The sequence below is a fragment of the Myotis myotis genome, unplaced genomic scaffold (genome assembly GCF_014108235.1).
Source record: "Myotis myotis isolate mMyoMyo1 unplaced genomic scaffold, mMyoMyo1.p scaffold_m19_p_2, whole genome shotgun sequence".
Classification (NCBI taxonomy): domain Eukaryota; kingdom Metazoa; phylum Chordata; class Mammalia; order Chiroptera; family Vespertilionidae; genus Myotis; species Myotis myotis.
In genome coordinates, this window is record NW_023416324.1 from 138,860,999 (window position 1) to 138,888,161 (window position 27,163).

Genomic DNA, 27,163 nt, shown 5'->3' on the forward strand with positions numbered 1-27,163 from the left:
AAGAGGAAGGAACACTTCCAACCACATTTTATGAAGCCAGCATCACCCTAATACCAAAACCAGATAAAGACAACACAATGAAAGAGAATTACAGGCCAATATCCCTCATTAACATAGATGCCAAAATCCTCAACAAAATTCTAGTAAATCAGATCCAGCAGTACATCAGAAAGATCATACACCATGACCAAGTAGGATTTATCCCAGGGATGCAAGGATGGTTCAATATCTGCAAATCAATAAATGTGATACATCACACAAACAAACTGAGAGACAAAAATCACATAATCATATCAATTGATGCAGAAAAAGCGTTTGACAAAATCCAACACCCTTTCTTGTGGGAATAGAGGGATAATACCTCAACATAATAAAAGCTTTATATGACAAACCCACAGCCAACATCATACTCAATGGACAAAAACTAAAACCATTTCCCCTAAGAACAGGAACAAGACAGGGATGCCCAGTCTCACCACTCCTGTTCGACATAGAACCTGAAGTATTAGCCATAGTGATCAGACAAGAAGAAAAAAATAAAAGGCATCCAAATTGGAAAAGAAGAGGTAAAACTGTCCTTATTTGCAGACGTGATATTATACATAGAAAACCCCAAAGACTCCATCAAAAAACTACTAGACCTAATAAATGAATTTGGCAATGTAGCAGGATACAAAATTAACACCAGAAATCTATGGCATTTTTATACACCAATAATGAACTCACAGAAAGAGAAATGAAAAACAATCCCATTTACCACTGCAACAAAAAAATTAAGATATCTAGGAATAAACTTAACCAAGGACGTAAAAGACCTGTACTTGGAAAATTACAGGACATTTAAAAAAGAGATAGAGGAAGACATAAACAAATGGAAGAACATACCATGTTCATGGATTGGTAGAATCAACATCATTAAAATGTCCATACTACCTAAAGCAATCTATAGATTCAATGCAATACCTATTAAAATACCAATAGCATATTTCAAAGATCTAGAACAAACTCTCCAAACCTTCATCTGGAATAAAAAAACAACAACCCTGAATAGCCACAGCTATCCTGAGAAAGAAGAACAAAGTTGGAGGGATCACAATACCAGACATCAAACTATATTACCAAGCCACAGTTCTCAAAACTGCCTGGTACTGGCACAAGAACAGACATATAGACCAATGGAACAGAACAGAGGACCCAGAAATTGGCCCAAGCCATTATACTCAATTAATATTCAACAAAGAAGGCAAGAGCATATATTGGAGTCAAAACAGCCTCTTTAATAAATGGTGCTGGGAAATTTGGTCAGATACATGCAAAAAAGTGAAACTAGATCACCAACTTATACCACACAAAAACAAACTCAAAATGGCAAAGGACTTGAATGTAAGACGAGAAACCATAAAAATCCTACAAGACTCCATAGGCAGCAAAATTGCAGATATATGTCGTAGCAATATTTTTACTGATAAAGCTCCTAAAGAAATGGAAATCAAGGAGAAAATAAATAAATGGACTACATAAAAATAAAACGCTTCTGCCCTGACCGGTTTGGCTCAGTGGATAGAACGTCGGCCTGCAGACTCAAGGGTCCCAGGTTCAATTCCGGTCAAGGGCATGTACTTTGGTTGCGGGCACATCCCCAGTGGGGAGTGTGCAGGAGGCAGCTGAACCAATGTTTCTCTCTCATCGATGTTTCTAACTCTCTATCCCTCTCCTTCTCCCTTCCTCTCTGTAAAAATTCAATAAAATATATTTAAGAAAAAAAATAATAAAACGCTTCTGCACAGCAAAAGAAACTATCAACAAAACAAAAAGAAAGACCACTGCATGGGAGAATATATTTGCCAATGCTATTTCAGATCAGGGTTTAATCTACAAAATTTACAGGGAACTCATACAACTTAACAAAAGGAAGATAAACAATCAAATCAAAAAATGGGCAAAGGACCTCAATAGACACTTTTTGAAAGAAGACATACAGAAGGCCAAGAGACATATGAAAATATGCTCAAAGTCACTAATCATCAGAGAGATGCAAATCAAAATGACAATGAGGTTCCATCTCACACCTGTCAGAATAGCTATCATCAACAAATCAACAAATGACAGTGCTTAGGACGATGTGGAGAAAAAGGAGCCTTCTTGCACTGCTGGTGGGAATGCAAACTGTTTCAGCCACTGTGGAAAACAGTATGGAGTTTCCTCAAAAAATTAAAAATGGAACTCCCATTTGACCCAGTAACCTCACTTCTAGGAATATATCCCAAGAAATCAGAAACACCAATCAGAAAGGGTATATGCACCCCTATGTTCATAGCAACACAATTTACCCTAGCTAAGATTTGGAAACAGCCTAAGTATCCATCAGCAGATGAGTGGATTAAAAAACTATGGTACAATGGAATACTATGCTGCTGTAAAAAAGAAAGAACTCTTACCATTTGCAACAGCATGGATGGACATGGACAGCATTATGCTAAGCAAAATAAGCCAGTTGGAGAAAGATAAATATCACATGATCTCACTCATATGTGGAATATAATGAACAACATAAACTGATAAATCAAAATAGAGCCAGATTAAAAAAAAAAAGTATTTTAGAAGTAATCCTGTTATTTGCAGATTTTTAATATTTCCTACAACTTTTGTGATATTACACTATATTAGTACAGTTTTGGTAATATTATATTTAAAATATTTTTTGTTGAAATATTAATTTCTATTGCATATATTTAAAATAGTTTTTCTTGAAATATTAATGTTTATTGCATGTAAGGTTATTATATTTAAAATCATTTTTCTTAAAAAAAATTCTCAGCTAAAAAAAGAAACCTTTTAATAAAAATTTTGTAACTTAAATCTTACAATATCCTGTTATACATAATTATTTACAAACTACAACATTCGCTAATGACTGATTACTATAATTGCATTGCATTCATTTCCCTTACATGCCTTAAGTGCAGGCACACCATTTCTTGCCACTGATACTAGCAACGAAGATTTTAGCATCCAATTGCCACGTCATTAGTCTTGAACTCACTTGTTTGGTGCACACAACAGGAAATATTTCGCTTTTGGAGAACAAGAAAAATAGGTTTATTTGTGTTATGCTTATTAATTTGTGCAGTTATCCAGTGTCTGGTAAGTTAATGTTCAAGAAAAATATTAATTTTTATTAAAATTTTCTATTATTTTATGTTAAGGATTGCTCATTTATTTCAGCCCTTTGTATTCAGCATGTCTCTATTGAAATAAATCTACCTTTCTCTGAAAATTGAAGCTTTTTTTTTGTGGCCCACATAAACTTAAACCTTGCTTATTTGGCCTGTGTTAGCCTTTGAGTTTGACATGCTTGTAGTACATTGTATTATATTACTGTGTATTATATTATAATTAGAGGCCCGGTGCACAAAAATTTGTGCACTTGGGGGGGGGGGGTCCCTCAGCCCGGCCTGTGCTCTCTCGCAGTCTGGGACCCCTTGGGGGATGTCCATCTGCTGGCTTACGTCTGCTCCCTGGGGGATTGGTCTAAGCTGGCAGTCAGAAATCCCTCTGGCAGCCCAGGAGCCCTCAGGGGATGCCCACTTGCCGGCGGGGAGCAGGCCTAAACTGCAGTTGGACATCCTTAGCTCTGCTGAGGAGGTGGGAGAGGCTCCCGCCACCACCGCTGTCCTGGCAGCCATCAGCCTGGCTTGTTGCTGAGCAGAGCTCCCCCTGTGGGAGTGCACTGACCACCAAGGGACAGCTCTGCATTGAGCGTCTGCCCCTGGTGGTGAGTGTGTGTCATAGTGACCAGTCGTTCTGCTGTTAGGGTCAATTTGTATATTACCCTTTTATTATATAGGATAGAGGCCTGGTGCACGGGTGGGGGCCGGCTGGTTTTCCCTGAAGGGTGTCCCGGATCAGGGTGGGGGTCCCGCTTGGGTGCCTGGCCAGCCTGGGTGAGGGGCTGAGGGCCGTTTTCAGGCTGGCCACACCCCCTTCAGGATGGGGGTCCCCACTGGGGTGCCTGGCCAGCCTGGGTGAGGGGCTGATGACTTTTTCCAGGCTGACCAAGCCCCCCAGCGGGGACTCTCACCCCATGGGGGTGTGGCCAGCCTGGGTGAGGGGCGGAGGGCCATTTTCAGGCTGGCCACACACCCCCGACGACCCAAGCTCCCAGCCTCTCCTTTTTTCTTTTTCTTTTTTTTCCTGGGATTTCTTTATTTTTTATAATTGAAACTTTGTAGCCTTGATTGGAGCCCAGGTCCCATCAGGGCAGGCAGGAAGCTTGGCTTCCTCCATCACCAGGGGCAACCCAAGCCTCCTGCTCGCTCCAGCTCCGTGGCCACTGCCATCTTAGTTGTGTTAATTTGCATAACTGCTCCTGATTGGCTGGTGGGCATGGCTTGTGGGTGTGGCTTGAGCATAGCAGAGGGACAGTTAATTTGCATGTTTCTCTTTTATTATATAGGATGTATCGTATTACATTACATTTCTGCTATTGTTACATCTACGAACGAACACTTGGAGAGGTCAGTAAAGTCTATGAGTCAGTTTAGACAGAAACTGAAGCTATGAGAAGTGAAGTAACTAGACAGTATTACGGCGGTCACTGACCCATATCTGACAAAAGCTGAAATCCACATTAAGTGTTTACAGCACTGCAGGCAACACCTCCAGGTTTCTTTCCTAGCAGAGCTGCTCCTGATTTCTCCTTGCAGAGGAGTTTGCACCACCCCCAGAGAGTACAACTCACAGGACAAATGCCAAGTCTACTTGTCCATTAGACTGCAGACTTCTGCACCTACTGAGCAAAGCTTCATAAATACTTTAACCCCTTAGGGTTTTCTCAGGAAGGAAATAAAGTTGAAGAATACCTTGATTCTAGAGTAGCATTTTAAAGCTTCAGTCTGCAGCCCACAGGTGGTTCATGAAATCAATTTTATGACTCATGATCAACAGTTTTTTACTGATTTCACAGAGGAAGGGAGAGAGAGAGAGACAGAGATAGAAACATCAATGATGAGAGAGAATCATTGATAGGCTGCCTCCTTCATGCCCACTTCTGGGGATGGAGCCCGCATCCCCGAGATTTGCCCTAACTGGGAATCGAACTATGACCTCCTGGTTCATAGGTCAAACACTTAAATATTAAATAGTCTCTTTATTATTTTTTTAAGTAAGTAGAACAGAATACAGGGCATCTTGAGTAAGAAAGGTAAAAATTCTTTCTTCTCATTGTAAATATGCATGTATACTAAATTATAAAAGTAAAATGTACTTTTTCCTATGGGTCATGGTCAAAAAAGTATAAGATCTCTCTTCAAGTCTTTCAGTGGCCCTAACCAGACATCCCCCATGGACAGACTACAAGCAGTGGTAGCTCACCTATAACCATATGCAGAAATAGTTTATATATCTGCAGGTTTCCAGAGAGTTGGTTGATTTTAATGGGATCTGCAGCTTCCAAAAGGTAAAGAACTAGTATTGGAAAGGTGCAATAATATAATAAAACAAAATAAAAATAGAAAATGTGACTTTTATCTTTAATAGGTAATATGTTAAAAAAAAACACCTCATGCCTGTTTTATACAATTAATCATGCCCAGACTAGATAATTATTATCTAGAATCATCTTGACTAACCTGTTAAAATTGAGGTGACAGAGGCAAAAATTATTTGTGGATAGAAGAGTAAATTCCCTACAAGTCCTGACAGCCATAATGAACAATCATTATTACATTCTATATAGATGAATGTGTAGTAGTTCATTAATAGTCAGTGAAAGTTTTAACTGAAAAACTTAACCTAGAGGTGAGGGGAAAGAAGCCACAAATAAGGATGGAAAATAACATGGGGACACAAGGTGGGGGGATAAAACCTTAAAACACAGTTCACTTTTCCATGATCAAAACAAACAGACCTCCCTAATCTCACCTGTGTGAAAGCAACACTGGTCTGACTTTTCCTAAAATGTATGACTAAGCACAAAAGGAGACGGGAGATTCAAGCTCTTCCTTAAATGTAGGGTGTCCACGTTAAATCGCTAAGCTTTGTGTGGGAAGGAAGTAAGCCAGTGTAACTGGAAATGATTGCAAATGCATGCCAAACACTTTGCATGCCACAGTTTCTTTCATGGGTTTACCTCAGGAGAGAGGCAAATGCTGGCTTTGATGAACACAGCTGGACCTTATTTCTTCGTTTCATTTCCACAGGTGGCATCCTGCAAGACAGAAAGCATCGGTCAGAAAGCAGAGCCAGGCAGCAGGCCTAGAGGGAAGCAAACGGCCTGGGAGCTCGGTGCCACTACTGAGCCGCCTCTCAGGCAGGAAATAAATGTCCTCACAGCAGCCCCGAGCTATGACAGCATCTCCTCCAAGTCCTGTGCACATGTGAAGATTTCTGGATGCAAGGCAAGGGAGATGGGAAAGGCAAGGTACTGAGCGGCACAAGGTGAATTGAAGGGCACTCTAGAAGGGCTTGGATTACTGTGCTGGGGAAGCCACAATCTGGCTCTTTTCAGACGTCCCCCAATGCCTGAGAAACCTAATTGACCCTCAGTGCACACGGCTATCTGGGTCCTCCCTGCCACACCTGGGGACGCTGGCCAGCAGCGACCAGCAGCTGCCACAGAAACAATGACCTGAGCGGGTGGCACTCGCCTGCCTCGTGATCTGGTGACTCCACAGGTCACACTGCTTAGAGTCACGTCTAACGCGCCTCTGTGCTTGGCACAGGTGAGCCTGTGTGTCTCCTGAATGGAGCACTTGTCTCCACAATTTGAAAGGGCATTGTGAGAGGCAGAGAAAACAAAAATAAAGGAAGGGGATAGGGTGGCAGGTGCCAGGCTTCATCAGGAGAGCAGTAAACAGCTTAATACAAAAACATTCGTGGTCATCCATTGTGATGAATTAATCCTGCGGTCGGCAAACTGCGGCTCTTGAGCCACACGCAGCTCTTTGGCCCCTTGAGTGTGGCTCTTCCTAAGCCTTAGGAGTACCCTAATTAAGTTAATAACAATGTACCTACCTATATAGTTTAAGTTTAAAAAATTTGGCTCTCAAATTTCAATCGTTGTACTGTTGATATTTGGCTCTGTTGACTAATGAGTTTGCCGACCACTGTCCTATACTGACCTCCTGAAAGACACCCTGAGAAGGCAGGCTAGAAGTGACTCATTTAAGGCTACTAGGGGTTGGTTTGATAAATTTAAGAAAAGAGGTATTTGTATATAAGGAAGATTAAAACAGGGAATTATGTGGGGGGTCTGCACCCAATTAATTCAATTTACATTCTTTCTACTGGGAAAAAAATGATTCAGTTTCGAACAAATTGCTTCTTGAACAGATTTCCAGAATGAGTTAAGTTTGAGAACCAAGGTTCCACTGTAGTTTTTAAGGGAGCAAGTTCACAGCAATACCTATTTGAGGTAATTTCCTACTATGCTTTCTGTGACTGGAGTAAAGCATTAACTCAGGAGTGACATGAACATTCCTCAAATCCTGATGACAAAAGACTGTGCTGGCCCTAGCTGGGTAGCTCAGTTGGTTAGAGCATCATCCAGATGTGCCAAGGTTACAGGTTTGATCACCCGTCAGGGCACATACAAGAATCAACCAATGGACCCTGAAGAATTATGCCACACTATTCTGCTCTCTGAGATCTTCTGAGGAAGTGACATTTAAGGAAATCTTACTGAGGATCACTGAAGAGGACTCTAGAAGCTGAAAAGGTTGATATTCACAGAAGGTTTTGTAAAAGCAATACAACAGCGGGTGACACAGTTCGCAGCCGAGAAAGGCAGAGGACGCCTGGAGAATGGTAAGATCAGGATGTGGGCTGAAGAGAGTCTCCTGAGCACCGGGACGAGAGGGTTAGAAGGAACCTGCGCTGCACCAAGTCCGCGTCCCTTGAGGACAGGTGTAAAACCTGACTGTGGAAAGGAAGTCCACAGGGCTGATGGTGGCAGGGGATTCTAGATCTAAGTCCATATCTGCGAGAGGCTGAGCCCAGAGGGGTGGCCTGAACAACTGCCAGAGCCATGCAGTGCCAGGGGGCTATAAACTAGCAGTCGTGCAGTTGTTTTGCCTCTGTTTGGTCTTTGCTTTTATTCGCTAAACCCAGTTCATAGGACCTTTCACATGCAAACACTCACCTGTGACTGTGGTTCAGGTGGAGGTGTGGACTTGTGGAATCTGGGGAAAGGCTGAGGAGGAGAGCTGGTCAGGGAGAGGTAACCAGGAGTCTGGCACTGGGACATTCCTGACCCTCTGGACCTAAGCAGCCATTTTTCTCCTGAAAAGTCAGGCCCTCCCAGAAGCCTCAAGGGAAAAAATACAGCCACACTGAGACTAAACCCTGAGCAGAACAAAGGACACAAAAAATCTGAATAGCCCTGAAGAGCCCTCAGGGACTGGGCTGAAGAGAGGTCTTTCAGTCCCAGAAAGCAATACAATACCTTCCCTACCTATAGCTCTGTCAGAATCAGCCACTTGAGAGATTATGATAGACAGCAGGGAGACAGGCTAAGTGGGCAGATTGGTCCCACCTGCTTGCAGGCAAGACTGTGGAAATTGACACAAAGAGAGGAGCAGTGGATCACTTGGAACTTCAACATGGTGCTGACTACCTAACAGGAAACTGATAACTGACAGACAGAACAGAAGAATGGGATCTTAAACCAGCCCCCATGGGGCATTAAAACTTGGCTGAAACAAATGACACTTCACTTTTTCATTTTATTTTATTTTTTCTTTATCTTTTATTTAAAATTTTTTTCTTCTTTACTTTCTTAGTTTATTATTTTTTACTTTTTTCACATTATTTTTTCTTCATTCTATTTTTATTTTTCTAGGTATTTGTTATTTGCATTTTTTGGTTTATGTGTTTGTTCTGTGGTGTTTTCTATCCATATACTTTTTCTTCCTTTTCCTTCTTTCTCTTTTCTCTTTTTTTTCTTCTTTTTTCCATATCATTTTTGCTCTCTTTTTGCTCTTTTAATTCTTTTCTCTGGTCACTTATAGTGGGGTTATTGGTCGTGAGTATACTCGTGTTTTGTTCCCTTTGTGTCGTGTCTTGTTGAGTTGCATTTTGTGCTGTTTGGTCAATGTGGTAGAGAGCAAGCCACACAACCAGACATCCTGAGAGGACTCTCCATCCACAAACAGGACAATAACAATCAAGACCCAACTACACAAAGAGAACCCAAATATCCCAAGAAGGGGGCATCCCTAGAATACCCATCCTAGAAGACCAGAGAGATTACATCACTGGGTCCCACAAAATATCTACTATATAACAAAAACTCAAAAAATCTGGGTGGTATAGCAGTTTGATCTAATACATAGAAACAATCACAAAGGAACAGCAAAAATGGGGAGACAAAGAAACAACCCCCATTGCAAGAAAAGAAGTAATCACAGAAAAGGAAATAAACAAAATGGAGGCAAGCAATTTATCAGGGAAAGAATTCAGAGCAATGGTTATAAGGACACTGAAAAGGATGGAAGACAAATTCAATAGCATGTGTAAGAATCAAGAGAAAATGAAGAATCAAGAGGAAATGAAGAATGGCATAGCCACAATAAAGAACACAATAGAAAGCATCAACAGTAGACTAGAAGAAGCTAAGGACTGCATCAGTGAGTAAGAAGACAAGGTACAAAACACCACCCAAGCACAGGAGGAACTGGAAAGAAAACGTAAAAAGTAGGAGGAGAGCCTAAGGGAGCTTTGGGACAACAGGAAATGAAACAACATCAGCATAATAGGGTTTCCAAAAGGAGAGGAAGCAGAGCAAAGAATAGAAAACCTGTTTGAAGAAATAATGACAGAAAATGTCCCTAATATTGAGAAGAAAAAAGCCACACAAGTCTAAGAAGAACCCCAAAAGACCGAAACAAGACATATCATAATTAAACTGACAAACATCAGTGACAAAGTGAGAATCTTAAAGGCTGCCAGATAGAGACAGAAAGTTATCTACAAGGGATCTCCCATTAGAATATCAACTGATTTCTCAACAGAAACACAACAAGCCAAAAGGAATGGAATGAAATATACAAAGTGATGCAAAGCAAGGGATTTAATCCAAGAATTAGTGTCCAAAAATGGGCAAAGTGAGTTTATTACCATCAAGGAAGCAATGCAAGAAATGCTAAAGGGACTACTGTAAAAAGAAGAAATCTAGGGAAGAAGGAACACAGGCATAAAGAATGAAAATGGTGACAAACAAGTACCTATCAATAATAACCTTAAATGTAAATGGATTAAATGCTCCAATCAAAAGACCTAGGGTAGCTGAATGGATAAGAAAACATGACCCATATATTTGCTGTCTACAAAAGACTCACTTCAGAACAAAGGACTCACACAGACTGATAGTGAAGAGATGGGAAAAACTTTTTCAGGCAAATGGAAATGAAAAAAAAAAGCTGGGGTAGCAATACTTATATCTGACAAAATAGACCTGAAAGTGAAGGACATAACAATAGATAAGGAGGGCCACTTCATAATACTAAAGGGATCGATACAATAAGAGGATATAACTCTGGTAAACATATGTACATGCACCCAATACAGGAGCACCCAAATATATAAAAAAAATTCTGGAAGATATCAAGGGATAGATCTACAGCAATACAATCACAGTAGGGGACTTTAATACTCCATTGACACCACTGGATAATCCTCTAAACAAAAAATCAGCAAAGAAACAGCAATCCTAAATGCCTCATTAGATCAGATGAAATTGACATCGTCAGAACACTTCACCCCAAAGCTACAGAATGTATATTCTTCTCAAGTGCACATGGGACATTTTCAAGATAAACCACATATTAGGACACAGGCAAAGTATCTTCAAATTCAAGAAAGTAGAAATCATATCAAGCATCTTCTCAGATCACAATGGCATAAAATCAGAAATCAACTACAATTAAAACAATGAAAAAAAATCAAACACTTGAAGGCTAAATAGCATGCTATTAAACAATGATTGGGTTACCAAAGAGATCAAAGAATAAATAAAAAGCATCCTGGAAACAAATGACAATGAAATCACAACAATCCAAAATCAATGGGACACAGTAAATTCAGTCCTGAGAGGGAAGTTCATAGCACTACAGGCCTACCTCCAAAAACAAGAAAAACTTGTAATAAATTATCTAACCCTACAAATTAAAGAATTAGAAAAAGAGCAACAAGAGAAGCCCAGAGTAAGCAGAAGGAAGGAAATAATAAAGATCAGAGCAGAAATAAATGAAATAAAGACAAAAACAACAAAAACAAAAACAAAAAACAACAACACAGAAATCAATAAAAACAGAGCTGGTTCTTTGAAAGGATAAACAAGATTGATGAACCTCTAGCCAGGCTCACCAAGAAACAAAGAGAGAGGACCCAAATAAACAAAATCAGAAATGAAAGAGGTGAAGTAACAACTGACACCACAAACATACAAAGGATTATTAAAAAAATATGAACAACTCTACTCCAATAAACTAGACAACCTAGACGAAATAGACATATTCCTAGAAAAATACAAGCTTCCAAGACTCAATCAGGAAGAATAAAAATATCTTAATAGACCGATAACTACTGATGAAATTGAAACAGTAATAAAAAAAAAACTTCCAACAAACAAAAGCCCTGGACTGGACAGCTTCACAGGGAAGTTTTACCAAACACTCAAAGAAGAACTAAAACCTATCCTTCTCAGACTGTTCAAAAAAATTTAAGAGGAAGGCACACTTCCAAGCTCTTTCTATGAAGCTATCATTACCCTAATCCCAAACCAGATAAAGACACCACAAAGAAAGAGCATTACAGGCCAATATCCCTGATAAACATAGATGCTAAAATCATCAACAAAATTCTAGCAACTTGGATCCAGCATTACATTAGAAAGATCATACACCAATAAGAGGGATTTATTCCAGGGATGCAAGGCTGGTACAATATCTGCAAATAAATAAATGTTATACATCACATAAACAAACTGAGAGGCAAAAATCACATAATCATATCGCTTGACACAGAAAAGGCCATTGACACAATCCAACACCTTTTCCTGATAAAAACTCTCAGCAAAGTGGGAATAGAGAGATCATACCTCAACATAATAAAAGCCTTCTATGACAATCCTACAGCCATCATACTCAATGGGCAAAATCTAAAACCATTTCCCCTAAGAACAGGAACAAGACATGGATGCCCACTCTCACCACTCCTGTTTGATATAGTACTGGAAGTGCTAGCCATAGAGATTAGACAAGAGTAAAATAATAAATGACATTCATATTGGAAAAGGAGAAGTAAAACTCTCATTATTCACAGATGACATGAAAGACTCCATCAAAAAACTATCAGACTTCATAAATGAATTCAGCAATGCAGAAGGATACAAAATTAACACTCAGAAATCTATGGCATTTTTATACACCAATAATGAACTCACAGAAAGAGAAACTAAAAAAAACCAAAAAGCAATCCCATTTATCATTGCAACAAAAAATTAAGATACCTAGGAATAAAGTTATCTAAGGAGGTAAAACACCTATACCTGGGAAAACTACAGGTCACTAAAAAAAGAGATAGAGAAAGACATAAACAAATGGAAGAGCATACTGTGTTCATGGATTGGTAGAATCAACATCATTAAAATGTCCATACTACCCAAAGCAATCTATGGATTTAATGCACTCCCCGTTAAATACCAATGGCATATTTCACAGACCTAGAACAAACCCTCCAAAAATTCATATGGAATAAAAAAAAAACCCTGAATAGCTGCAGCAATCCTTCGAAAGAACAAAGTTAGAGGAATCACAATACCAGATATACAGAATACCAGAATCACAGTACAGCTATATTACAAAGCTACTGTTCTCAAAACTACCTGGTACTGGCACAAGAACAGACATATAGACCAATGGAACAGAACAGAGAACCCAGAAGTCTACCCAAGCCATTATGCTCAATTAATATTTGACAGTGGAGGCAATATCATACAATGGAGTCAAGACAGTCTCTTCAATAAATGGTGTTGGGAAAATTGGACAGATAACATGCAAAAAAATGAAACTAGACCACTAATTTACACCATACACAAAAATAAACTCAAAATGGATAAAGGACTTAAATGTAAGACAGGAAACCATAAAAATCTTAGAAGAATCCATAGGCCACAAAATATCAGACATATGTTGTAGCAATATCTTTACCAATACAGCTCCTAGGACAATGGAAACTAAGGAGAAAATAAACAAATGGGACTATATGAAAATAAAAAGTTCTGCACAGCAAAAGAAACCATCAACAAAACAAGAAAGTCCACTGCATGGGAGAACATATTTACCAATGTTACCTCCAATAAGGTTTTAATCTCCAAAATTTACAGGGAACTCATACAACTTAACAAAAGGGAGATAAACAATCCAATCAAAAAATGGGCAAAGGACCTCAATAGACCCGTTTTAAAGAGGACATACAAGGCCAAGAGACATGAAAACACTAGAGGCCCAGTGCACAAAATTTGTGCACTGGTGGGGGGTCCCTCAGCCCAGCCTGCCCCCTCTCACAGTCCAGGAGCCCTCAGGGAATGTCCTACTGACAGCTTAATGTCTTAAGCCATAGTCTGGCCTCCCTCTATGGGAGGTGACCAGCTGATCAGGGGAAGGTACCACCCCCATCTCCCACTGCTGCTGCCACTGCCGGCTGCTGCAGCCATCAAGGTGTTTTCATCAACATGGACTCCAGTCCCTTCACCACGAAAAAAATGACAACTTTCTTTAGGCATTTTCAAGATGTCTCTTTCATAGGATATGACATTTTTTTTTTTTTTTTTTTTTTATCCTCACCTAAGGATATTTTTCCATTGATTTTTAGAGAGCGTGAAAGAGAGAAGGAAAGACAGAGAGAAACATCAATATGAGAGGGACACTTCGATTGGTTGCCTCCTGCATGAGCCCTGACCTGGGCCCCGGTCAGGGAGGAGCATGCAACCTAGGTACATGCCCTTGATCAGAATTGAACCCAGACCCTGTGGTCCACAGGCTGAGGCTCTATCCATTGAGCCAAACTGACTAGGGCAAGATATGACATTTCTTAGCCCCTTCAGCAGCAGACCTTCATTTTTTCCTTCAGGAGTGAGATGGAAAAACCCTTGATGACTTTCTTGAATTCTTACTACCCAAGTTACCAAGAACACTGCGAGTGGCATACAGGGAGCTTAGCCAATGAGCTGTCAGAAAAGGTGTTTTCTCTGTAGCTCATGTACAGAGATGGGACTGCTGGCGTGCTGTCTCTCAGCTGGAGCAGGCCCCCCTGTGTGTTGTGTCTTCGCTCCAGGCCCACCTCCCTGTGTGTTGTGTCTCCGCTCTGGGCCCGCCTCCAGCCCCAGCTGTGCTGTGGCCATTGGGGTTGGGAGTGGCATGCAGTCCCCTCCTGCCCATCTGAGTGCACATCCTCCTCCTGAGCCGGTCCTGACTGTTACTGTGTCCTGACTAATTTGCATATTACTTCTTTATATATATAGATGCTCAAAGTTACTAATCATCAGAGAGATGCAAATCAAAATGACAATGAAGTACCATCTCACACCTGTCAGAATGACTATCATCAACAAATCAACAAACGACAAGTGCTGGAGAGGATGCGGAGAAAAAGGAACACTTGTGCACTGCTGGTGGGAATGCAGACTGGTGCAGCCACTATGGAAGACAGTATGGAGTTTCCTCAAAAAATTAAAATGGAACTCCCATTTGACCCTGTGATCTCACTTCTAGGAATATATCCCAAGAAACCAGAAACACCAATCAGAAAGGGTATATGCACCCCTATGTTCATAGCAACACAATTTACAATAGCTAAGATTTGGAAACAGCCTAAGTGCCCATCAGCTTATGAACGGATTAAAAAGCTGTGGTAAATCTACACAGTGGAATACTACACTGCTGTAAAAAGAGAGAACTCTTACCATTCACAACAGCATGGATGGACATAGAGAGCATTATGCTAAGTGAAACAAGCCAGTCAGAGAAAGATAAATACCACATGATCTCACTAATCTGTGGAATATAATGAACAACATAAACTAATAAACAAAAATAGAGGCAGAGTCATAGAAGCATTGAACAGACTGTCCAACCTAAGAGGGTAGGCAGGGGAGGGGGAGTGTAAGATATCAACCAAAGGACTTGTATGCATGCATATGAGCATAACCAATGGACACAGACAGTAGGGGGGTGAGGGCATGTGCTGGGGAGTGGGAGCGGCTGGGGAGAGGTCAATGAGGGAAAAAGGAGACTCATGTAATACTTTAAACAATAAAGATTTTAAATTAAAAAAAAAATAATCCAATGAATGCATAACCAAGCAGAACAACAAATCAAAGTCAGTCTCTCTGTCTCTCTGTGTGTCTCTCTCTGTATGTGTCTCTGTGTCTCTCTCTGTGTGTGTCTCCCTGTGTGTGTTTCTGTGTCTCTCTCTTGCTTAAATCAATAAGTTAAAATTTAAAAAAAAGACTGATGAATTCAGACAGTTCATTGTCTTCACCATTTCTCCTAGGACAACAATGTATTTGTAAGTAAATATCGATCTAGTAAGCTTCCTTCTCTTTTGTTTTTGTCTTCCATTACTAAGTGTGGGACAGAGACAGGATGTGGTGGAGATGGAAGGAGATTCTTGTGGTATAATTTTCATGTAGTATATAATCAGACTAAGTTCTCTAGCTAAATATTTAAGTCCAAAGCCAAAAATGTGTGGCTAAAACCACCCACCTAGCATTGGGTCTTTTCTGGTGATCATTTGTTAACGTCCTTTCATGAGGAGTATTACAATTATTTTTCAATCAAACAGTGATGATTAAATACAGAAGTATCAATTTATATTTGTATGTAGGAACACAGGCTAGAAACATGATCTAGGATCTACTATAGAAATGCTAGCACAAAGAGCTAAACTTTGTCTAAGACAGGAAGTTGTTGTGTGGTTTATTTTGGTAAAATCGTATACTACTGCCCATTCTGGATTTAAGGGTCATCAATACTTTTTTCCCAAAGGACTGACAATGGGAACAAGAGTAAAAGTCCAATTAGCAGAGTTTTCTATGCAATAAAACTACCTTTACCTCTTCAAAGTTTTATATGTGACATTTTAACTCAAAGTTGTTATAAAATACACAGATAACATCATTCATCAAATATTTTTAAGCAAAGGAAGATATAGGTAGTATCTACATTTCACCAAACAATCTCTTATCCAAGCATTTTAGGCTGGAAAGGTTGAGTATCTCTGAGTCCAAGAATCACTTCACCAATTCAAGGAGATGAAATATTATATGAAGACAGTTATATCCCAAAGATGGTCAACACCACGGCTTCACTAGAAAGTAAATAAAAAGGTGTTGCTTGTCAGTTTTTAAAACTGTTAGAGATTAAAACATATAGGGTACTAGAATAAAACCCTGGTTTATAATGGAAAGCTAGAAAAGTTTCAAAATGTTACAGGCGATTTTAATAGGTCCCTCTAATATCATTTGTGTGTCTGTGTGAAAGACTAGTTTGGAAGTTATTTTTTCTTTAAATAGATCATTTTATTTATTTTTTAAATATATTTTATTGATTTTTTTTTACAGAGAGGAAAGGAGAGGGATAGTTAGAAACATCATTGATGAGAGAGAAACATCAATCAGCTGCCTCCTGCACACCCCCTACTGCGGATGTGCCCGCAACCGAGGTTCATGCCCTTGACCAGAATCGAACCTGGGACCCTTCAGTTTGCAGGCCGACGCTCTATCCACTGAGCCAAACCGGTTAGGGCTGGAAGTTATTTTTAAATAGCAAAAATTAAACTTACCAATAGACATTTGTTCCCCATAATATACAATGCAGCACGTAATAGAGGAAGACAGCACTCAGGAAGATAGCCACGAGGTAGCCTCTCATGGCTGGCTCTCCTGAAACACAAGTCCAAAGGCAAGACTGTTACACAGATGCGTTTATCCAATGGCTCAACTACAAGTACTTGTGAATAAACACATAAAAAGGGAAAATTAGGAGAAAATGATGTTGGCCTATTATTTTCAAAATGCCCGCTAAATGTGCAGAAAGAGACATTTTCTCTGTCCCTCCTCAGTCTCTTTTATCAACACAACATAATCTATGCAAAACCCAACAAACAGTTCCATTGTTTCAGAGCTGGCGGCTTCCCTGCTACTTTCTCATGTTGGATAAGAAAGAAAAGAAATCGCTCAGAACAAAATTTTATACGGAAATTTGAAAACTTCTTTCAGAAGCAGTAATGAATATCTATTTTTCTCTCTCTCAATAGAAAGTGAATATATGCCTTAAGATGTAAATAAACATTTCATTTCCTTAGTCCTTGAAATGACTTTTAAGTGTTATGCATTACAATTTTTACAAGTCCTTTTTCTAATTTTATAAAAAATGGATAAAAGCGCTATTAAAAATATTTCCCATATCCTCAATTTTGATGCACCTTTAGATGCATCTATGTGATTTTTCAATATCATAGCACAGGTAAATTCAGCTAATTACGTGCTTTGTATTAAATGACAGTATAGTTCATCACACATTTGTAGACAGAAAAACCTTGACACCTTTCTAAAATATAAATGCAAAAAAAGCCTTTAGAGAACACACATATTTTTAAAACCCAAAACATGTTTATTTAGTTCCCACTTTTACTTCAAAGATAGAAATAAATAAGTCCTCATTTCCACCTGCAATTAAATACAAAAGACGAACTTATTATATATGGTTCCACAATAGGTCTTCTATTTCAACGCCTGTGACTTTAAACAAGTATACTATTTCCCTTGCATCTCTTCATACATTTCTTGTTCATCTGGACAATTGCATGTACCACTCCTCTCACGCCTACCCATATCTGTTAACCTCAATCAGGGTAATGCAGTGTAGAATGTGCAAATGTGGTTGCATGCATTTCCAAATAATGTAATGCTGCCTCCCTTTTCATGGTGAAATAAGTGTAAATGGGACTCTTAAAATAAATCATTCCTTTGTCTTCCTAAGTAGAATACACTGAACATAATTTAAACTTTCCTTGATAATGAAGGTCATCATAACAAATGTCATGATTGTGCTGTGCTCTATTCGAGTAGAGACCTCTGGAACTACTGAGCGCGTGGGCTGTGTGCTAACCTGTAGCGACTATCCAGTCAAGGCTGACAATCTTGCCTCCCAGGTGGCAGCTGGCGCTTCCCACTGCTATTAAGGCAGCCACCACCCCGCATTCCACTGTGATAAGTTAGTTAAAAATGAATGCTATGTCAGGGGAAAGCAAATAAACTAAACGAGCAAACTTTCGTTTACACATACTTCTAATTTAGTATACATAATCCCTGTGGAGCGTCCACACTGGTTGGAAATCAGAAGACAGGGTTCATGGCCCAACTCCACATAATTCCCAGCTTTGGGGACCTTAGGTAAGCCTGTTCCCCTCTTTCAACCTGAGGACCCAAATATGCATTTATCATCATTCCCCAAATATTTTTAAACAAAGGAAACCACATGTAGTATCTACATTTTATCAAACAATCCCCTTAACTCACGCGTTTACACTTGAGAGCACACCACCAGAATGACAGGCATCTGGGACAACACATGACACAAAAACATGTGCTGAGTATGTTTGTGTATTTTACTGCTGTTTGTTTTCTAACCCGAAAGTGTGGGAGAGAGACTGTCCCAAACTGAGGCTGCTGGCGGACGCACAAGCGGGACCCGGGACAGAAGAGGGAGGTTGCTTACTGCAACCACTTAGAGACTGATGGGAACTGATGTTTATCTGACATAAATCAGCACCCTTTCCCCTGCCTCCACTTCATGCTGGTTCCCGGAACCGGCTGCTGTCCTGACCTGGACAAGCATGTGATTTCCCATACCCGCTGGCATCCGCATACTAGTACTGTGACTACCCTCGCCCCCACCCCTTTTTACTCTATATAACCCTTTGGCACCTGCCAAGTGGGCGCAGGACTCTATTTTGCCTTGCAGCCACCCTGGTCGTGTCTCCTAGGTTAGGTTTCCCTTCATAAACGCTATTAATTGCCAAACTGGAGTGGCCAGTCTCTTTTTCTGCCTTTTTTTCTATCCTCCACTTCAGTGGTAGACTTTCTTTCTCTGGGCTTTTCCGGGGTTTGAGTATAACTCACAATTGGCAAGCCAGGCAGGAGACTAAAAAAAAGGGGGGCTTTGGGAAAAGGGCATCTGGAGGGGAAATCCCAGGTTGGGCATATACATCCATGTGGGGTGGCCCCTATACTCGATAGATGTGTGAGTACAGGGATGCCTCCAAAATGCCAGGTGATCTCAAACATCTGGGTCAAGGCAGGAAAAGTTATGGCCACAGCCATAGGCTGGTCCCTGTTGTGGGTGGTTTGACAGGCCACTGACACCCAGCTAGAAGCCATGGTTAGAAAAGTAGGAGGAGAACTGAAACTAGAAAAAGACATGGAATATCTACACTCTGTTAGCTCGGGACAGCTGACAGAGGTGAGGGAGGAAGGGCCCTTTGAGCAGAGCACACTCTTCTATGGAAGCCATGAGGTCTCTGTTTGTATGTTCATGTGTGTCTATATACATGTGGTGTTTGTGTGGTACTTTCTACCTTCACGTGGTATTGCTGACTGGTAAAAGAGCTATGTTTAATTGGCTTAAAAGATTTAAGCACTAAATTAAGGAGTGAGTATTCTAAAATTGTCAGAAATACAGAAACCAACCTAAATGCTTTTAAGGATCAAGAGATTTGGGAAAAAATATTAAAACTAGCTTATGTTTGGTAGTTTAATTAAAACAGGTACATCTTTACCTTTTGTTTTACCTAGGCTAAAAATTAATCAGCAAAAATAATTTAGAATGAAGGCTGATTTTATCTAAAGTCTCATCAAGTTTTGTGGGTAATCTAAACATAATTGTTAGGTCCCAATAAAATAAATAGACGTAAGTAGAATAAGAGGCCTTTAGGTGACAGCGTTAGCAATAACTGTAGAAGGTTTATGAAAAGAAGCCTTTGAAGAAAATATTTTTAATGTGTGGTCAAACTTGCCAAGATTAAAATGGATTTAATTAAGTGGATTTAAATATTAAAAGTAAGCTGTTGTAACAGAGTTTGGTTCTCTTTCTCTCAGTTAAAAAGACAAATTTTTTTTGGATTGTGGGTCTGCTCCTGATAAGATATTATAATGTTTTCTGCCTAGAAAACAAAGATTCTATATTTTAGCAAAATAATTTTCTGGCCCAGCATGCTAAGTAGTTGAACCTATGAACCAGGAGGTCATGGTTCAATTCCCAGTCTGGGCATATGTCTGAGTTGTGGGCTCGGTCCCCAGTACAGGGCGTGTAGGAGGCAGCCAATCAATGATTCTCTCTCATCATTGATGTTTCTATCTCCCTCTCCCTCTCCCTTCCTCTCTGAAATCAATAAAAACATTAATTTAAAAAATAGTTTTCTGGGTTTTACGTTGTCTTAATCAGGTCTTCGATTACTAAAGAAAATGGAATCTTCTCAATAGTTAAAGCTAAGCTTCTGCATTTGAAATACGCTGGACGACTTTCAGCAAAAGGCAGCAACAACAAAATCTATGAAATTATGGCACATATGGATGAAGTCCACCCTGCTTCTGCAAAGATGACCCCTCATTGCCAGATTTCTGCTGTTCTGATGTCCTTGTAATATGGCAACAAGCTGCTCCTGAGTCAGGGAAATTAAGATGGGCAAACAAGGGTTGTCAATCAAATGAAGAGACAGGGCTATGGGAAACCTGACAGTCACTTGGTTCTTCCAGGCTCCCTGGAAAACGCCATGTCTCAGTATTTGCGTTCCTTCATTCACCCTAGTGCCTTTAAGCAGGACTTATTTCAACTGCCACTCCATCTACCTTGATGGCAACTACCATCCAACCATCCACCGGATGCAGTTGGTGTTGTTCTCCATTATATCCTTGTTGTGTGTTTATCTTCTGGATGGGTTGTAGCCTTTCCTTGCTGCAAGGCTGATGCCCTCACAGTGACAAAGAACTGTGAGAAAATGTGTTCTCACTTGGGTTTGCCTTCCAGCTGGTCCCTCCAGGCAATTTGCCTCGCCCCACCATGTGCCCTGGGATGGTGGCTCTGGACCTGGCAGTGTCTTCCTTCCCGACCTCTGTGAAATGGGCTCATATTGATGACCTAACGCTAACCTGTGAAGACTTGCTTTGTGCAGAAAACTTTGCAGGCTTTCCTGAACCACCTACAACAAGGAGGACAGGCAGGGAATATGCAGAAAATTCCAGGTCCGGGCACTGCAGTAAAGTCCTTTAGAGTCGCATGAGACCTGCATTGTCACAAAGTACTAGCCTAATCTATCCCCTAAAAATCTGGAAGAGAATTTTGTGGAATTCTGGGGGACTGGTAAACATTTATGCCCTACATAGCACAGTGCCTTCAACCACTATATTGTCTAGTTAAGTAGGGACATATGTGGGATTTAGGGAGCCAAACAACAGGCTGCCTTTGAGAAGATAAAAGTACTGGTCAAATTAAAGTCCTTGGAATGTCCCCGGCAGGGTTACCATCTGAGTTAGATGTTTCAGTCACCCTGGAGGCATGGGCTGGGCATTCTGGCAAAAACAGCAAAAGGAAAGAGTGTCCTTGGATTTGGTATCAGATATACCCCAATAGAAGAGCAGTTACTGACAATGCATACAGTGCTCTTACCAAAGAGCGGGCAGTTACAATAAGAACTTCCCTTGCTGTTAAGGGTGGGCGGACAGACAACATGGTCCACGGAACTGGCTCTTCCACGGCTCAGACTCCCACACCCTCTGAATGGCATGTTTACTGACAACAGAGTAGCACCGTCAAACAGTCCTCTGCCTTCAGAGAGGCAGCAATTATTAAGCCCTGTTGAATCTACGGACCCTTCAAACGCTCCCATTCCTGTTCCTGAGTCAGCCCGGGCAATCTGCAAAGAAGGAATATGGGAAGTTCCGGCTGGAGCTTGGTAGGACTCTAGGCAGGATAATCCATCTACCTGGATGGCAGTTACCATCCAACCATCCACCAACACTACCTGGTTGGAAACAGGAACAATGGGCTGAGTTAGGAGCTGTTTGGTTGGTAATCAGGCATGAACTTTGACCGCTGATCCTATATACTGACAGGTGGGCCTTTTAAAGGGAGTGCCTCTATGGCACAATGACTATAAAGGGAAAGGTGGATAATTATGAACAAATCTTTATGGGGACAAGAGATTTGGACTCACAAGAACATGAGTCAGACCTTGTCTTCCATGTCCCTGCCCATAAGGCATCCACACCTTGGTAAGCAGGAATCAGATGCCTTGGCAAAAATACACACTTTAGCGAGTGAGCCATCAGTTGGCACTACAGTTGGGTGTACCGGAAGAGTAGGCGTAGCAAATAAGCAGGGCTGCCTTTAAAAATACAGTGACCTGGTCCATACAGTTATTGAATGGAGGTTCCATCTCCTATATCAGTGATTTTCAACCTTTTTCATCTCATGGCACACATAAACTAATTACTACAATTCTGTGGCACACCAAAAAAATATATCTTTTTGCCAATCTGACAAAAAAGATAGGTATAATTTTGATTCATTCACACCGGATGGTCCAACAAACTATGATACAGAGCACCAGGCCCTATGGTCCCCGGACCTGGGGCAGTGTCTGCAATGGGATGTCCCAGGGTGAGTCAGATACTCCCCAGCCCTGTGTGGGGAGGAACTGCTCAGTCTCTGGTGGGATCCTGTTATCCTAATGCAATGAGGAGCCACAGAAGCACTACTGAAAGAGGGGAGAAGGTAGGAGTCCTGGTCTGGCATGTTCCTCCCCGTATTCACCTCCTCACGCCAGGAAGCACCACCTCCCCTCGCCCACATGTATGGTTTACACAGTTCTGTCAGCTTCCAAAGATTGCGGCCACGTTAACATCTAAAAATCAGGCCACAGTGTAATTCTCATAGAGGGAGAAGATCTCCCAATTCACGTCCCTACTAAATATTTTTCTTTCTGATCTTAGGCTTCTGCTGTTCCGGTGGCATCCAGTTTGTCTTCCAACAGCCTAAAACATGCGTCATATGTAAGTTTCCCTTAATAAACTCTATTAATTACCAGCCTGGAGTGGCCAATCTGTTTCTTTGGTCTTTTCCTGCTCTCCACTTAAGAGGGAAGTTTTCATTCTCAGGATTTTTCCCAGGGTCTGTGTGCACTAACATAAAGTCAGCTGTTCTCTTTTGCTACACAGTTAAATGCATGGGTTTTGAGAAAGCCAAACTGAGACTTGGCTTATGCTTAATGCGGCCTGTGCTGTATTCTTATTGGTCCGACAGGAAGATGCAGTTGGGCGTTACTTTGGCAGAAAGCCCAGCATCTACTGATGGCAAAGGGAACAAAGCATGTGAGGGATATGAAGGTCTGCTGCTTCCAACCCCTCAGGCTGTGCCTCCCTTTGCACTTTGGTCCCTCTTCCTTACTCTCTGTAATGCATGCTATCTTGATGTATTATAGGGTATTTTTAAAATGACCTTAAATTTATTTTGGTATTAAGCAAGAAATAAATTAAATATTAAGTGTGTGTATGGGGGGGAAGCATGGTTCTGTTTATTGAGAAATCATTAGTAAAATCTAAGTGATGGAGAGAATTAAGGTTTGGGATTATCTGAGTCAAAGTTCAAGCCAGTGAGGTGCTTGGGATACTAGACATATCACTGAAGTGGCTGGTGGCTCAGACAGACAAGATAGCCAGCCCAGACACGGGCCCTTCTAACATGTGCAACAAATGTTAGCTTTCCTTCCTCCTCTTGTGCTGGATGAGCAGAGAACTGCCAAGGAACTGACCTCCAGCCGGTCCTAAAAGGCAACTCACTGTATAGGTGAGAGTGGTGAAGCACTTTGGCCGGAGGTCATGAGCCACGCTTCATGATGACAAGTAGGACTGTCAGTGCGGACAGGGAGCTTATCTCATCCCAAAGACTGAATGCAATTTTTTTTTTTCCTGCCTGTGGAGGTGTCGCCCAAATATGAATATAGGATATGTTTAAGACTATCTTGGAAGGTATTTTACCATGGGCCAAAACAATCACCAAACAACTACTTAAATACTCAAAGTAAATATTTAAGGCTCCACCCCGAATAACATCATTTATGCAAATATCCAACAAGGATGACACCAGTATCAGCAATTTTTTAAAAAATATATTTTATTGATTTTTTACAGGGAGGAAGGGAGAGAGATAGAAAGTTAGAAACATTGATGAGAGAGAAACATCAATCAGGTGCCTCCTCCACACCCTCCACTGGGGTTGTACCCTCAACCAAGGTACATGCCCCTGACCAGAATCGAACCCGGGACCTTTCAGTCGCAGGCCGACGCCCTATCCACTGAGCCAAACCAGCCAGGGCTAAAGACATATTTACATCTAAATAAGATAGCATATAACATAGAGGAAAAGTTCAGTATTTACATTTCAATGTGCTTATCTGTCACCCAAAACACAGATTTGGGGAAATTTATGTATTATTTCACAGAGCACAGAAGTATGGGTAACCAACATTTTCATTCACAAATGTGGTTTAGTTGTAAACAAAGAAGTACGAGAGAATGTTTTTTGAGTTTTTTTTCCAGAAAGTAAAATGCGCCTGGTCTTTGGGGAGCTGCTGCAAACGCCACCTGAGAACATTTAGGAAGCTTAGCCACTCTCTTGTATTTCACAGACAATTCAAAGCATCCATATTCAAGTTGCAAAACAGACTTGGACCAGCCAGGATATCCCTGTGATAAACTATAGTTCCTGTTTGCTCACAGGAAATATCTTCCAGAAATAAACACATTCTCTAATCATATTTTATAAATGGGAGGACCATTTTCCTTTGAGCAAAAGTGTTCAAAGGAAAACTAGTTAGAATGCCTGTTATGTTTTGTTTTTAAATTATAGCCCCGGTTGGTGTTGCTCAATTGGTTGGGCATCATCCCATGCACTTGAAAGGCTGCGGGTTTGATTCCCAGTAGGGAGCATGCAGGAGGCAGCCGATCAATGTTTTGCTCTCACTGATCAATGTTTCTCTCTCTCTCCCTCTCTCATCTTCTCTCCCTTAAAATCAATTAAAAATCTTTTTAAAAAAATTATAAGGTCCTTCAATATAGCTTCATTTACCAAAACAAGCAGGTTTTCCAGTTCTTGACACTAAACAGGACAGACGCCAGCTTCTTGGCTGCAGCTGCTCTTAAGCCCAGGTTCTCTAAGACACCCTTTGCAGTTTATATCATAGAAGCAATTGTTCATCTGAAGTATGACTAGAGGGTCTCAAGGGAGAGCAGGACTTACTATTGGCAGAGATCAAACGTTTATTTCTTAAATTGTATTTAATCCAATATATGAACAACCTACATCTGCAAAAGTGAGCTCAATCCTAGCAACAGTTTTTCCGTCTCTTTAAAAATAAAAGTATATTTTAGTTTGTGCAGAGCTTTAAAACACTTGTATGTCCACTTCACTTGAGGATCAAAACAAGCTTGGTAAGTGGGTGTGCGGGCACGACTTTAACGCGTGAGGGAACTGAAAGTTTCTGAAGTGAGCTGACCCAGGTCACACAGTCTGGGAGACAGAAATAGACTGACAGTCTGACCACTTGTGCTCACGGTTCTATTCCTGGTGCCGTCCTGTCTCTCAAAATAAAAGGCAGCAGGGGAACTCAAAAGAGAATTCTAATCTATAACTTCCTGACAGTGCTCCGCTGGCGGCTAGGGTTCCAAAAGAGCAAATTCAGATATTGGCGAAAGGGAAGTGGCCCCCGGGCAACGTTCTCCAAACTGACCTGGCAGGTGCCGGAGTCAGCACCAGCTGGGCTGGTCAACATTCCCTACTTGATCTGAATCCCCTCAGGTAAGTGCTTCGAAACAAGCACCTTCCAATCCGGTTCTTATGCCTGCTCAAGTGTGAGAATCACTGCTCTGGGACATGAGAGCCTGGAGGGAAAGAACCAGGGAGGGAAAAAGGATTTACTCAGATACAGAGACCACAGCAGATAGTAGAGTGGTTATCCCACTGGACTGAACGCTCCGAGAGCAGGACTGTCTGTCTTGTCTATCATTTTGTTTCCAGCGCTTCTAACAATGCCTGCCACATGGAAGACAAGTAGACGTTGTTGGAGATAGTTGCAGATACTATAACTAGATGCTCTGTATTAATTTTTTTACCCCAAATGCTTCACATTTGGAAAATGCCCCATGAATAATGGCTGATGAGAATCTTAAGATATATGAGTGCTTAGCATGTGCCAAGCCTGTGATAAGTGCTTGGGGCATATTATCTCATGTAACCCTCACATTTGTGAGGGGTGTGGTCAACTTACAACTCTCATGTACAGATGAGGAAACTGAAGCTCTGAGAGCAGCAGTCACTTTTCTGAGCTGATAAGCAGCGGAACCAGGACTCAAACCCTTATTTCCCAGACCAGAGCCATGCTTCCTTCTCGATGTGAGCTTTTTTTTACAAATGCACACAGGCACATCCTTCTGATACCAGACTGACATCACAGAATGTCTCTCTAATCCGTCTATCGCACCAGCTCCTTGAGCAGTATCAATTCCAGGGGTTGGTGAAATGGAAAGCTTATAGTCAGAAACTGTGCTAAAATAAAACCGTATTACTCCCAACCTTGTTTTTCCTAATCCCATTCCTCTGGATTTTAGTAAATCCATTAATTTTCTTTTCTCCATGGTTCTGTTGAATGTCCTAGAGCAGTGGTTCTCAAACTGTAGTATGCATAAGAATCAAATTAGAGGGTGCTCGGTTCATGCCATGCATACTCCCGAGTCCCAGAGCAACCATGAGAGCATTACTTATAAAAACAAACAAACAAAAAGAACCTATAAAATGTCACTTGAAAATGACTATATTTTTATTTTTAGGCTCTCCTAATGCTACTTCCAACAACCTACTAGGAAAAAAGGTATATTCAGCAATAATTCTGGAAGCATTGTTCTATTCACCAAGGACAGAAACCCTGTGGGCATCTCAATATCACACAACACCAAGGAATAAAAGCCCTCAATTTCACTCTTCACAAAGCTGAGCATGTAACACACAGACCCGCCTGCCTGGCCTCTCTGTGCCAGTTTCCTCTAGACCTG

The 27,163-nt window shown here is 40.9% G+C and overlaps 1 protein-coding gene across 3 annotated transcripts in view; it reads right to left on the reverse strand.

Moving 5' to 3' along the window:
• Positions 1–27,163, reverse strand: part of ST3GAL6 (ST3 beta-galactoside alpha-2,3-sialyltransferase 6) — a 57,023-nt gene that overhangs the window by 28,314 nt on the left and 1,546 nt on the right. The window contains exons 2-5 of one of the 3 annotated variants that reach the window (XM_036350647.1): positions 16,843–16,942; positions 6,131–6,208; positions 3,044–3,074; positions 2,439–2,476 (exon numbers count right to left, since the gene is read on the reverse strand). In XM_036350647.1, coding sequence (XP_036206540.1) covers positions 2,439–2,476; positions 3,044–3,074; positions 6,131–6,208; positions 16,843–16,942 — 247 coding nt within the window. Of the gene's footprint in view, positions 1–2,438; positions 2,477–3,043; positions 3,075–6,130; positions 6,209–16,842; positions 16,943–27,163 lie in introns of those variants that run through there. The other 2 variants (XM_036350648.1, XM_036350650.1) reach the window with 2 other exon arrangements.